This window comes from Fundulus heteroclitus, unplaced genomic scaffold, assembly GCF_011125445.2.
Source record: "Fundulus heteroclitus isolate FHET01 unplaced genomic scaffold, MU-UCD_Fhet_4.1 scaffold_37, whole genome shotgun sequence".
In the NCBI taxonomy this organism is placed as follows: Eukaryota; Metazoa; Chordata; class Actinopteri; order Cyprinodontiformes; family Fundulidae; genus Fundulus; species Fundulus heteroclitus.
Window position 1 is genome coordinate 2,116,339 of NW_023396781.1, and position 14,925 is coordinate 2,131,263.

At 41.4% G+C, this 14,925-nt stretch overlaps 1 protein-coding gene across 3 annotated transcripts in view; it reads left to right on the forward strand.

Moving 5' to 3' along the window:
• The window catches only part of LOC118556304 (baculoviral IAP repeat-containing protein 6-like), a 133,629-nt gene that overhangs the window by 43,155 nt on the left and 75,549 nt on the right, over nucleotides 1–14,925 (forward strand). For all 3 annotated transcript variants that reach the window (XM_036130659.1, XM_036130660.1, XM_036130661.1), the window contains exons 30-32: nucleotides 1,527–1,726; nucleotides 3,320–3,656; nucleotides 4,745–4,962. In XM_036130659.1, coding sequence (XP_035986552.1) covers nucleotides 1,527–1,726; nucleotides 3,320–3,656; nucleotides 4,745–4,962 — 755 coding nt within the window. The remainder of the gene's footprint in view (nucleotides 1–1,526; nucleotides 1,727–3,319; nucleotides 3,657–4,744; nucleotides 4,963–14,925) is intronic.

The following is a 14,925-nucleotide window of genomic DNA, read 5'->3' on the forward strand; positions in this document are numbered from 1 at the left end:
CAAACCGTTTGCCAATGAATAATAAATGTTCTTCCCCGACAGAAAAAATCAATCATTTTTTGTGAACAAATAAATGTACACAAACGTTCTACCAGAATCCCTCTCTCCAGAAATGGTTTACATTTTAATACAAAGGCGTTTGGGTTTTTTCTCTTCATGGAAATAGTGGCTTTTGGAGCTTTAGGTATCCCTAATTTAGGCAACAAAAATTCTGAAGTTTACATACCAACATCGAGACGAATGCATGCTTTAGCTTGTTTCATTTCCATTTTTCTTTTAATTACACTTATTTTCTCAAATATGTTCCCATTTTAAAGAACAAAATGATGTAAGTTGGGCTGCACAATTTATTTAAAAAATATTGCCTTTGCAGTGTCAGTGTGTACAGTTTTTGTTTGCACATGACTGTCAGGAATACAACATTTGTTTTCTAATATACACGAAAGTCCAAAGTGATTAATTTGCATGGCAGATTTAAGTTTGTTGGCATTACAGCATTTAGATCATTAATATAATTGCTGACCAGCTTTTTGTGGGTTTCACACCTATCTTTGATGATGAGCTCCAAGTCTTTGAGGTTGGAAGACCTTCGTGCCATCATCCTAACTTTAGTCCATAGACTGTCCCAGATTCAAGTCAGGAGTATGGCTAGGTTGACCCAAAATGTTATTCTTACTTCCAGTCAGAAGAAAAATGTCAGTAAACTCAAAGGTTGGTTTTAGCCAATCACGGTATCAAAGGGAAATGTAAGCAGCAGGTGTCATGAGAAACCACAAGTTAAGCTGGTCAAGGCACTTCTTGCTGTTCTTCTGTCAAAGAGGAAATTATGGATTCTGACATAATAGATATGATAGCATGTGAGCTGCCATGCTGTGTTGGTTCATCTGTGGGCTCCGCAGCTGTTGCTTTGGACCCGCCTTAAACCTCAATACTGCAACGTAATTGGCTCACAGCTATGCTTCAGCTGCTAGAAGCTCAGGCAGTACCAGGCAGTCCGCTGTGCACTTTTCTTTTCTGTCTAGTTTAAAGTGACTGTGCTGCTTTTCCCCCCGTCGCTGTCTCGCTCCACAAGTGCTAACAGCACTAGGGATCCATGTATCAGCGGAGTAGGCCATCATTAGCTTTAGCCGCCTGGCCGAAACACAGCGCGCTGAATACATAAACATCATTTAACAAAGCTTTGAGGCAGATCATTTTGCCACAGTTAATATTAATGACCGATGTCCATGGGATGAATTGTGACAGCCCGACTTGGAAGTATCATAATGGCAGATGAGAATAAATTTGGATTTTTTGCAACTTGTATTATTACAATATCTCACATGACTGTCTAACATCACGCAAGGAAAATCTTTCCTTGCATGATGTTAGGCTTCTTTTGGCATTAAAGATAAACTTACATAAAGGGTTTTCTGACCAATTGTATAATGTGTGGTAGCATATGTAATTAAAGCATAATATCACTTGTGACTGCTTTTAATGTAAAAGTTTTTTTAAAAGAGGCCTTGTCTCTGATCTTGGTGCAGTGGACCACTGTGACCTGCTCAACAGCTGTCCTGAGGATGATCCGATGATGGCCAGCGAAGAGTGTCTGGATGCAGCAACAGACGAGTCCCTGCTGGAGACCAACCCCATCCAGTCTCCCCTTCAGGTCTTTGCTGGGATGGGGGGCCTGGCTCTAATTGCAGAGAGGCTCCCTATGCTCTACCCTGATGTCATTCAGCAGGTGAGAATTACAGTCCGACCAAAGAGACAAAACCAGACCCAAGCTGTGCTTTGTAGCTAAAGTTTTATTAAAGTCTTTGAAAATTAGTTTGTGAAATCAAAGGTCATAAATTGCAACAGTGTGATATAGATGTTTGTTTAGCTATCTGAATTACAATCTAAATTTGGGCCATTATCGCCTCTGCACATCGCTGTCTAGGCTTGTTGTTCATTCACTGTACTTGAACGGCAACTGCAGTAGATCTCAGTCTCCGTTCCTTGGTCTGTAGGAACGACTCGTTTTCTTGGGCTTTTCTTCTTAGTGTATCATTCTGCTAATGCATTGTCCATTGCCCAGTAATTATGGTGTCACACGTTCTAATTAAGCATCGTCCGTCATAACGTCATTGTAGCTTCAAAGAGTCCAAAATAGAAATTACAGGTAACTGTTGTTAGCATAGAGGTAAATTCTAAAGCATGTCACAGAGAGTGTTGTTATAGCCTACAGGCTAAATCAATAAACAAACAGGTTCTGTCATTGATAAATCTCTTGTTCTGATTAAAGAGATGTAAACTAAAATGCAGTCAGTAACAGAAGAAAGCAGCTTTTAAACAAGCCAAAGAGGTTGAGGAAATGGAGGACATTTCAAATGTTAAAGCAGGACCGCGGGCTTTCCAGCCCATACCAGAGACATGGGACATAGTGTTATCGTCCATTTGTTGTCATCAAGGTGAACTGCTCAAAATATCGGCATATTGATTATGGGCCGTATTACCCAGCCCTACTGGAAGGGTCAGAGCGGACTCTACCTGCTGAGGACCTCCAGAAGACCTTTGACTTTGTGGTGGCATCGTTCTATGGTGTGGATGTTGGAGCAGCAGTTGATCTTCAATTGAGAGGAAGAGGTTAGATGAGCTCATCAGGAAGGTCCCATCTCTCCTAGAATGCCCCCTGGATCCAGTGCAGGTGATGGGAGACAGAGGGACAATGACATCACTGTTGGACAGTGTCTTTCACCTGATGGGTGAAGCTGGTGGAGAGCTTCCTCAGTGATGGACTGCTGCGTTCTACATGTTATCACAGATCCTTGATCCTAGCTGCTGTCAGACTTTAGAACCGTCGCTACTCCCAACAAACTCTCCGTTCTTGTAGTCTGTTCACGTTTCTTTTATTTTTTACATTTTTTAAAATCACCCTACTCAATTGCACACTTATTTAATAATTTCTTGACTATTCTTGTTTTAATAACTGTAGTGTATTTTTTCTTATGCTGTAAACTTAAATGAATGTCCCACGGTGGGACGGTAAAATATTTATTTTCTATTCTAAGCCTAAAAACATGGAGTCCAGAAAGCAAATGTGATTCCACATTTTTTCCCCTGCAGTTTCATTAAAGATCAATCTCAGAATTTCTAAAGATTAACTACACAAGCAGTACAAGTATTTTTCTATGTATTGTACACAGACGAAATTATGGCGGCCATAAATCCTATTAGAAAACCTTTTGAGTAGATTCTTTGCATCTCATTGTCACAAATGTGTTGTTTAGCAAACAACTTGAGCAGTGTGATGAAGACCGTTGGCCAGTCTCTGCTCCACTGATGCTTCTTGCAGGTCAGCGCTCCATTGATTCCAGCATCAACGCAGGAGAAGCCAAAGGACAGCGACCAGTTCGAGTGGGTGACCATTGAACAGTCGGGCGAGCTGGTCTACGAAGCCCCCGAGTCTGTGGCTACCGAGCCGCCTCCTGTCAACAAGCAGCAGTCCCAGTCCTCCTCTTCATCGTCTTCGTCCTCGGTGCAGTCCATGTCGCCCATTCCTGCCCATTCGCTAGCAGCTTTTGGCTTATTCCTGCGCCTCCCGGGATATGCTGAGGTGCTGCTCAAGGAGAGGAAGCATGCACAGTGCCTGCTGCGCCTGGTGCTGGGTGTCACAGATGATGGAGAAGGCAGTAAGTCTGAAAAACTTTCCTGAATTTAGTTGCAACTGCCCACAGGGTCTGCTTATTCTACTTCAATTCAATTCAATTTTATTTAAATAGCGGAAATTCATGAAACATGTCATATCAAGGCACTTTACAAAGTCAAATCAATCAGATTATACAGACTGGTCATAAATTTCCTTTATAAGGAAACCAGTTGATTGCTTCAAAGTCCCGACAAGCAGCATTCACTCCTGGAGAACCGTAGAGCCACAGGGAGAGTCATCTGCATTGTACATGGCTTTGCAGCAATTCCTCATACTGAGCAAGCATGAAGCGACAGTGGGAAGAAAAACTCCCCATTAGCGGGAAGGAAAACCTCTGGCAGAACCGGGCTCAGTATGAACGGTCATCTGCCTCGACCGACTGGGGTTACAGAAGACAGAACAGAGACACAACAAGAGAGACAAAAAAGCACAGAAGCACACATTGATCTAGTAATCTGTTCTACATTAGATGGTAGTAGCGGGTGAGCCGTCTTCTCTGGATGATGTCACAGTTAACAGAACGTCAGACCAGGTGTGCCTACTATGAAGAGAAAAGAGAGAGAACAGAAAGTTAAAGCAGAAATGACGACATGTAATGCATAATTGAAGAACAGTAGAACTCTATAGAGTGAGAAAATTAGATCCTGATATACTCCAGTAGCCTAAGCCTATAGCAGCATAACTATAGAGATAGCTCAGAGTAACATGAGCTTTGTCACAAAGGAACGTTTTAAGATTAGTCTTAAAAGTAGACAGGGTGTCTGCCTTACAGACGAAAACTGGGAGTTGATTCCACAGGAGAGGAGCCTGATAGCTAAAGGATCTGCCTCCCATTCTACTTTTAGAGACTCTAGGAACCACCAGTAGACCTGCAGTCTGAGAGCGAAGTGCTCTGTTAGGAACATACTAGTCTTTTTGTTTTTTTTTAGAATCTGAAGTTTGTAACAGTTGTATGATATGTTATTTACCAAGGTCTGACTTTTTAAAGTAAAAACAACTACATTTTAAATCCAAACTGTGCAAAATGCTTACCGTTTAGTGAGTGAAGTATTTGTTCTGCTGTTCTTGTAGGTCACATCCTGCAGTCTCCTTCTGCCAACGTGTTGCCTACACTGCCGTTCCACGTTCTTCGCGCATTGTTCAGCAGCACACCCTTGACTACTGATGACGGAGTACTACTGCGCCGCATGGCTTTAGAGATTGGTGCCATCCACCTCATCCTGGCCTGTTTATCAGCTCTTAGCCACCATGCCCCTCGTAACCCCAACGCAAGCAGCAGCGTCTCTGAGGTATGTCACACACACACACACACACACACACACACACACACACACACACACGGATGCCCACCACGGCGTGACTTTACCCTCAAGTTCCAATTGCTTTCTCTGTTCTAACTGTGACTTAAGCACAAACGAGACACACGTGTCTCATTTTAAGATGGTCTGGAGCGTTCTTACTACACAAAAAATATTAACCACAAGATATGCAGATAGGTACTATAAAAGCTGTTTAGACAAACGGTATTGAATCATTTTATTCAAGAGCTGGTTTTATGCAACATATGTATCTAAACTAATAGCTTCAAAGGTAAGTTTCCCAGCAAGCCAGGTACAGTGTTATAGTGAGTTCTTGTCCTGGATAAGTAGTTCCTTCTGTTTCCTCTGGTGCTGAAATGCTGGTGCTGTCTCTGACCAACCCTGCTGGGCCAGAGGAAACCCCAGCTTTGGTCAGCAGCTAGAGGCGTGGCCATAGCAACCAGCAATCAATAAAAATGTTCAAAGTCTGCATATTGAAATCTCCAGAGGTGATTTATCTTAATTTCTGCCTAATTTAGCCACTGTAAGGAATGTTCACAAACGCCATTTCTTTATTAATGCTGTTAGTAAATTGGGGTAAGGGATATAAGGATACCAAAATGAGTATGTTTAGTAGGCTGAAAAGTTTCCTCCGCACTCTCTAGCTCAGAATCTAAGAGAGGATGTAAACAACTTTATTCTGATCTTACTCTTTGGTTGTCCAATCCCATCCTGGTCTGTTTATAAAACCAGCTAGGAACTTTCTTTTTGCTGGTGACATCACCAAGTCCTTCCATGGCTCCCTGGATCTCAGAGAATAGACTTTAAAATCCTTCTGTTAGTCTATAAATCCCTGAATTAGCACCTAAATCCATCACAGACTTGTTATCAGGGCATCAACCCTCCAGACCACTCAGGTCTTCTGGCTCCAGCCTGCTCTGCAGAACCAGAACCAGAACCAGAACCAGACATGGAGAAGCAGCATTTAGTTTCTATGCTCCGCTTATGTGGAACAAACTTCCAGAAAATGGTAAAAGTGCGGAAAGTTCCATTAAATCAAGATTAAAAACACATTTGTTTAGGACTGCCTTTGACTGTTCTAGTTAAAGTACTTCTTGATTCTGAGATCATACAAGTTGCTATATATTAGAAGGTTCACATATTATGACCCGGGGGGAAAAAAATAAAAAAATTCAATGACAAAGTGGATTTTTAAGGCTTTTTAGTGTAAAGCTCATAAAATATGTTGGGCTGGGTGTCACGTGACCGATGACGTAACTCGTTGACAAGCGTTGATCTGTTGGCATTGCAACAAGTAACTTCCTGGTTGCAAACTCACTTTCTCAAACCCAAATAGACAGATTAAACATGGCTAAAAAGTGTGTGGCTTATGATTGGTCAAATACCAACAAGGATAATGTCTCCCTACACACATTTCCCAACCCGTAATCTGTCATATTTTACATTACTACAGGATTTACCAGGATAAATCCCGTAGTAAATCCCCAGATTTACTAACCCTAACCCTACATCAACAAACTACGTCATCGTACCACGAGACCCAAATTGTGGATTTTCAGCCTAGCGGTCGCCGAGTGACAATTTTAAGTCCTTAAAAAAATGGCGCAATCACGATCTTAATGCCACATTTTTTTGAAAATATGGTCACTAATGCATGTATTTCCAAGTTGGTCGATCTCAGCATCAAAAAGTACTTTAAGCTGTTTTAATGAAACATCATTAGTTCAACTTTGTAGTCCAACTGTTTTTAATGTTTGCTTTTAGTTTCTATTTTCCATGTTTTATTTTGTTTCTACATTTTATTCCTACTTATTTTTATTCTGTTTTATTTTCCTACATTTTAATCATATAAAGCACTTTGCACTGTTTCTGTACTGAAATGTGCTATACAAATAAATTTCTCTTGCCTTGAACAAAACATAATTCAGTGATGTAAAATCAGATTATTTTGGTAGGGTTTATTACGGTTTTGGGATGTCATCGCAATTCATCATAAAACATTTTCCATTCAGCTATCAATCAGGCTTGAGCTTCATTCTTTCCACAGACTCAATTTTACTAAAAATGGGCCGTAAACTTTTATTAAAGACAAAACGGCTTTTAAAGGTATACTATGCAACCGGGGTTGATTTTCCAGCGAGGCTCCCCCCAGAGGGCGAAAGTAAAAGTGCACTGTCATAAAGATGCTCAGCTGTTCTGGTTTCTCCATCAAGCCAGGCGCGGTTGTTTTGAGCTTAGCAGACAGGCGAACGCAACGAAAAGTCAAAAAAAACGGCAGTACAAACAATGACTAACACAGAGAAGGTATGAACATCAAGCTTCCCGCAGCGCTATCTTGACCGCCTCACCAACATTAAAAAAAAAATAAAAAAAAATAAAAATAATAATAATAATAATAATAACTAGAAAAGGCTGTTCCTGCGAAACAGCAGTGAGAATGCTAATCTGCAGAATGATTGAGCAGAAGATGCAGAAAACATTGAAATCAGATTTGAAGAATTTGAAAAAGTTTGAAGAATTGAAAGAAATAGAAGAATTTGAAGGATTTTGAAGTTTGAAAAATTTGAAGAAATTTGAAGAATTTGAAAAAGTTTGAAGGAATTTGAAAAATTTGAAGAAATTTGAAATATTTAAAAATTTTCAAAAAATTTGAAGGAATTTGAAAAATTTGAAGAATTTGACAAACTTGAAGAATTTAAAAAATTTAGAAGAAATTTAGAGAATTTGAACAAATTTGAAGGAATTTGAAAAATTTGAAAAATTAAAAAAAATTGAAGAATTTGAAGATTAAGAACAACTAAAAAAATTCTGAAGAAATTTAGCAAGGCGCCTGCCTCGTGGTACCGTCAAAAATACTAACGGGGAGTAACACTGCGAATTTCAGCTTCCTACGGTCTTCACAGCACCCACAGTGCCCTTCAAAAGGTGCCATGTTAAGTCAATGGACCTCCTAGAAGCCTCTGGCTAAAAGGGTTGTCATGGAGACTCCCTCACAGCTGTAGCCCTCTATTTGTCTGTAAAGGCAGAACAACCCCGGCTAAGCAGAAGTTGGTAGGACCTTTCTAAAGCTACTTCTGGTTAGCAACATGCTAACCGTTAGCCGCTAACATGGTTGTGTTCAGTACCAGCGGGTGATTGTACTCTGTCAGTTTGGTCCAAATCCTGTACTGGGAAGTGCCTCAAATAGGGGTGCCAATACTTAATGTCACCAAACGTGACCAAAGTTCATTGGTCAGATTGGCCTCCTTTAGCAACTCAGCCTCACCAAATCTGGGCCAAGAACTCAACAATTGACCAAAATGGTCAGTAGCGCCATTTCCCACATGTGGGTGGTGCTGTATTGGCCAATTGGGTCGTGTCTGGGCATCATGCCAGGTCCTGTTGGAAGCAAAGGCCCAATAGGAAAGCATGTGACATCCAAAATGGGACAGAAAAGTGACATATCGCTGAAAGTCACTTGAAAATTTTAAAATGTTAAGAGGAAGTGACTGTGCGAATTTCAGATTGCTACATTAATCATAGCCGCTGCAGCGGGCGTCGAAAGTTGCCATTGTATCTCAATGGAGATTCTCCCTCTGGCCCTCAGAGTTCCGTCGTCATGGAAACTCACTGACACAGCTGCAGCGGCCAGTCTCCCGAAGTGCAGAGACTTTGTCAGACTCTGCCTCATTGAAATAGAATGGAGAACTTTGCCTCAAACAACGCTCCATATATCCTGTTCTGTAAATGGTAGAGACATAATTTTTTCAGCGTTTAGTTCGTAACGGATAGGAGAACAAGAAAAACTATCGGTTTTTGCTAGAAATATTTTAATTTAGGCGTAAAAAATTATGATATAAAGAGGATTTTTATGAAATTTGAGAAATCCTCTACAAACGGTCCCGAACAAATCGCTGTAGCTGAAAAAGTATAAGAGATATCAAAATAATTCTTTCACTCTGAGTATCAGCAGGCTTTTGAGGACTATGGAGTTCATTTTTAGGTTTGTACAAAAGTCGGTGTAGGCACAGCGACGATGTAAAAAGTGGATGATGTGGAAGAATGAAGCTCCAAAGCGTTTTAAGGATTTTGCACATTCGCTACTCCCGAACAAATTGTTCCTGCGGAAAAACCGTAATAGTTATCCACAAAGTTCGTTTTTTATGAGTGCCAGAAGGGTCGGGACATTCATGTGTGAAAGTCTCATGCCTGTACATAAAACGGTTTAGGAGTAGTGACGATGTAGAAAAGTGCCTCATTTGGGGAGATTGAAGTCTTATCCTGTTTTAGCATTTTCCCAAAACGCTACTCCCGAACAAATTGTTCCTGCGGCAAAACCGTAACATTTATCGACAAAATTTCTCTTTTGTGAGCGCCAGAAGGGTCTGGACATGAATTGTGTGAAAGTCTCGTGCCTGTACATGAAACGGTTTAGGAGTAGTGACAATGTAAATACATGTGATGTTTTGGATTTCCAGGTGTCATTTTTGAAAACCGCTCCATAGGAAATGAATGGGGAAGGTTTCGGGTTAGTGTCGCTCTGAGGTGATTTGCGAAAAATCTATAAATCCCACACCAATGATGGTTACATTTTCCGAATCCAGACAAAAATTCCTACGTTTTGATGTATAATTTATGTGAATAGGTTGAAAATTGAGCGAGTGAGAAGAAGTTGTTCGGAGAAGAAGAATTTGTTGAATTTCTAGAGTGTGCACTCTAACAGAGGCTCCTTGACAACCATAGCAACGCATGTTATTTGCTGAATTTCTTGAAAAGCCAAAATTATTTTAAGGAGGTACTATATGAAAATGGTAAAAGATATGAAAAAGCTGAAACATACCATAATAGCCAAAAGATATCACTACGTTTTAAAAGTTGAATGGCGTTTCTAGCTGAAAGTAGGCTGAAGCAGTAAGATGACAAAAAGTTGAAATATTTGAAGAATTTGAAGGATTTTCCATTCATTTTCAATGAGAGCAAAAAACGCACAAAAAGTGAAATATTTTAAATATTATAAAAGTTATAATTACAAAAAGACATGCAGTAATGTCGTGAACGAGCTGAACGTTTTGATACGAAAATTGTTTAAATCGGTTGAAGTATGCAGGAGTAGTTAGATGCCGAAAAACGTACGGAATAATAATCAAGACCTGAAGGAACTTAATAAGTGAGAATGCTGTATAGCATTCTCACTTGATAAAATAAAAACTCGATATGCTTGCACGTTTATTTGACGTTAACACACGGTTCTTTGTTGCTTTCGCGCGTGCATATAGTGAATGGCAGGGAAAAAACACATGGAGTTCTCCCCGTAAAGCAAGACCGACTCTCGCGGTCTTGCACGAGACTTCTGAGCCTGTGAGTGCGGACTGAGAGCTCTTGCAATTACAAGTGAGGTATTTCCCCCACAGACCACCAGGGCGGCCGAGAAAACCTTTGTTTGACCTGAAATGACTCATTTAATCATCCAAAACGGTATGGAACACATTAATTAACTGAAAAATGTTGCATAGTAAGCCTTTAACCCATTTTGGATCTAATCACGTTGTAACATTTACAATCAACAGGGATAATGATGGTTAAAATATAAAACTAAATCTCTGCTGTTTGGGTGTTTTTAGATAATAACTGATAATTCTAAAAAAAATGCTAATATAGGTGTTACTGCTTTGAGATGATTATCTTTTATCAACTTCTAAAAAGCAACATTACAGATAAACATTCTATAGGTATATAGGTACGAACGTGTTGGATTAGGCTGTACTCTATAGGCTATAGGTTGACTAATGCAATTTAGAAAAGTATAGGAATAATGGAATAATGCTGGTTTGCCTGGAGGAATCCAAAGCAACATGATCAGTGAAGAATATTTTTTTAAATTGCCTAGAAAATATGGAGGATTATTCTGTATCAGATATAATTGCAGCAAATGCATGGGTTCTCTCTGCGACTTTATGCATAATTTCCTCTGAGCCCTATAAATAACTAAGTCCAAGATGAAACTGTGGCAAAATGTAATAAGCATTAGAAAAGAGCCTGGACTTTAAATCTTGCCTATTACTGTACTCTAAATCAGTGTCTCCAAACCTGGTGGCCTGCAACATCTAGACATGTCCCTGGCCTTAAACCTGAAACAGCCTCACTAGCAAGCAGTCAAGCTCTGCTGGTGAGCTAATATCAGTCAGTTACGTGTAGCAGACGCCACTACCGTCTCTTTGACTTCACCATTAAAATCTCTGTGTGTTCAACTTCAACATTATGTCTTGATGCATGTCTGTGTGCTATGTAGGCCTGTCACGATAAACAATAAATCAGTCGCCAGATTAATCTGAATCACATGGTCAAAATAAGCTCGATCATTTGTGTATGCATGCTCAGCCTCTCCTCTCTGAAACAAAAGGTTTCAGCACGGTGCATCGGTGCCTACTCACCCCTCCCTTCTTGATTCCTCAGTGTAGGAGGAGTTTAATCTTATCAAGGTTTCCCCCAGAAAACATGCTAATCATGGCCGTAGTTGTCGTGGGTGGCGGGCGGTGCGGGCGGTGCGCGCTGAACCGTGGAGCGGGAGGACTGGAAGAGTTGAGTTGTGCGTGAGGACAGTTGTGTGTAGGCCTGTCACGAGGAACAATACATCAATTAATCGCACAATTAACTTTAATCACATGATTAATTCAAGAAAAAGCTCAATAATTTGCCTATCCGTGCTTGCTTTCCCCCTCCTTGTGTTTCCCTCCTTTCTCTGAGACTGGAAAACAAAAGGTTTGCATTGCTGTCTAATCACCCCTTCCTTATGATTTCCTCCTGTGTAAGAGGAATTAAGGAGAGGACAAAGTTTAGCATGAGAGCCTTGTGAGGGAGAGCCAGAGAAATGCTCATTTGAAAAGGCAAGGAAAGTTTATTTGTATAGCACATTTCAGTACAAAGACAATGCAAAGTGCTTTACATGATTAAAATATAGGAAAATAAAACAGAATAAAAGCAAGGAGGAATAAAATGTAGAAACAAAATAAAACATGGGAAACAGAAACTAAAAGCAAATATTAAAAACAGTTGGACTACAAACTTAAACTAATGACGTTTCAGTAAAACAGCTTAACTAGAAAAGTCAAAGGCAATTCTAAACAAATGTGTTTTTAATCTTGATTTAAAGGAACTCAGGCTTTCAGCACTTTTCCAGTTTTCTGGAAGTTTGTTCCAGATCAGTGGAGCATAGGAACTAAATGCTGCTTCTCTGTGTTTGGTTCTGGTTCTGGTTCTGGTTCTGCAGAGCAGGCTGGAGCCAGAAGACCTGAGTGGTCTGGAGGGTTGATGCCCTGATAACAAGTCTGTGATGTATTTAGGTGCTAATTCAGAACCGGGTCCATGTTCTCTACGTTCTTAGTCTTAGTGAGGACTTCAGAACCGGGTCCATGTTCTCTACGTTCTTAGTCTTAGTGAGGACTTCAGAACCGGGTCCATGTTCTCTACGTTCTTAGTCTTAGTGAGGACTTCAGAACCGGGTCCATGTTCTCTACGTTCTCAGTCTCAGTGAGGACTTCAGAACCGGGTCCATGTTCTCTACGTTCTTAGTCTTAGTGAGGACTTCAGAACCGAGTCCATGTTCTCTACGTTCTTAGTCTTAGTGAGGACTTCAGAACCGGGTCCATGTTCTCTACGTTCTTAGTCTTAGTGGAAGGACTTCAGAACCGGGTCCATGTTCTCTACGTTCTTAGTCTTAGTGAGGACTTCAGAACCGGGTCCATGTTCTCTACGTTCTTAGTCTTAGTGGAAGGACTTCAGAACCGGGTCCATGTTCTCTATGTTCTTAGTCTTAGTGAGGACTTCAGAACCGGGTCCATGTTCTCTACGTTCTCAGTCTCAGTGAGGACTTCAGAACCGGGTCCATGTTCTCTACGTTCTTAGTCTTAGTGGAAGGACTTCAGAACCGAGTCCATGTTCTCTACGTTCTTAGTCTTAGTGAGGACTTCAGAACCGGGTCCATGTTCTCTACGGTTCTTAGTCTTAGTGGAAGGACTTCAGAACCGGGTCCATGTTCTCTACGTTCTTAGTCTTAGTGAGGACTTCAGAACCGGGTCCATGTTCTCTACGTTCTTAGTCTTAGTGAGGACTTCAGAACCGGGTCCATGTTCTCTACGTTCTTAGTCTTAGTGGAAGGACTTCAGAACCGGGTCCATGTTCTCTACGTTCTTAGTCTTAGTGAGGACTTCAGAACCGGGTCCATGTTCTCTACGTTCTTAGTCTTAGTGAGGACTTCAGAACCGGGGTCCATGTTCTCTACGTTCTTAGTCTTAGTGAGGACTTCAGAACCGGGGTCCATGTTCTCTACGTTCTTAGTCTTAGTGAGGACTTCAGAACCGGGTCCATGTTCTCTACGTTCTTAGTCTTAGTGGAAGGACTTCAGAACCGGGTCCATGTTCTCTACGTTCTTAGTCTTAGTGAGGACTTCAGAACCGGATCCATGTTCTCTACGTTCTTAGTCTTAGTGAGGACTTCAGAACCGGGTCCATGTTCTCTACGTTCTTAGTCTTAGTGGAAGGACTTCAGAACCGGGTCCATGTTCTCTACGTTCTTAGTCTTAGTGAGGACTTCAGAACCGGGTCCATGTTCTCTACGTTCTTAGTCTTAGTGGAAGGACTTCAGAACCGGGTCCATGTTCTCTACGTTCTCAGTCTCAGTGAGGACTTCAGAACCGGGTCCATGTTCTCTACGTTCTTAGTCTTAGTGAGGACTTCAGAACCGGGTCCATGTTCTCTACGTTCTTAGTCTTAGTGAGGACTTCAGAACCGGGTCCATGTTCTCTACGTTCTTAGTCTTAGTGAGGACTTCAGAACCGGGTCCATGTTCTCTACGTTCTTAGTCTTAGTGAGGACTTCAGAACCGGGTCCATGTTCTCTACGTTCTCAGTCTCAGTGAGGGACTTCAGAACCGGGTCCATGTTCTCTACGTTCTTAGTCTTAGTGAGGACTTCAGAACCGGATCCATGTTCTCTACGTTCTTAGTCCTTAGTGAGGACTTCAGAACCGGGTCCATGTTCTCTACGTTCTTAGTCTTAGTGGAAGGACTTCAGAACCGGGTCCATGTTCTCTACGTTCTTAGTCTTAGTGAGGACTTCAGAACCGGGTCCATGTTCTCTACGTTCTTAGTCTTAGTGGAAGGACTTCAGAACCGGGTCCATGTTCTCTACGTTCTTAGTCTTAGTGAGGACTTCAGAACCGGGTCCATGTTCTCTACGTTCTTAGTCTTAGTGGAAGGACTTCAGAACGGGGTCCATGTTCTCTACGTTCTTAGTCTTAGTGAGGACTTCAGAACCGAGTCCATGTTCTCTACGTTCTTAGTCTTAGTGAGGACTTCAGAACCGGGTCCATGTTCTCTACGTTCTTAGTCTTAGTGGAAGGACTTCAGAACCGGGTCCATGTTCTCTACGTCTTAGTCTTAGTGAGGACTTCAGAACCGGGGTCCATGTTCTCTACGTTCTTAGTCTTAGTGGAAGGACTTCAGAACCGGGTCCATGTTCTCTATGTTCTTAGTCTTAGTGAGGACTTCAGAACCGGGTCCATGTTCTCTACGTTCTTAGTCTTAGTGGAAGGACTTCAGAACCGGGTCCATGTTCTCTACGTTCTTAGTCTTAGTGAGGACTTCAGAACCGGGTCCATGTTCTCTACGTTCTCAGTCTCAGTGAGGACTTCAGAACCGGGTCCATGTTCTCTACGTTCTTAGTCTTAGTGAGGACTTCAGAACCGGGTCCATGTTCTCTACGTTCTTAGTCTTAGTGAGGACTTCAGAACCGGGTCCATGTTCTCTACGTTCTTAGTCTTAGTGGAAGGACTTCAGAACCGGGTCCATGTTCTCTACGTTCTTAGTCTTAGTGAGGACTTCAGAACCGGGTCCATGTTCTCTACGTTCTTAGTCTTAGTGAGGACTTCAGAACCGGGTCCATGTTCTCTACGTTCTTAG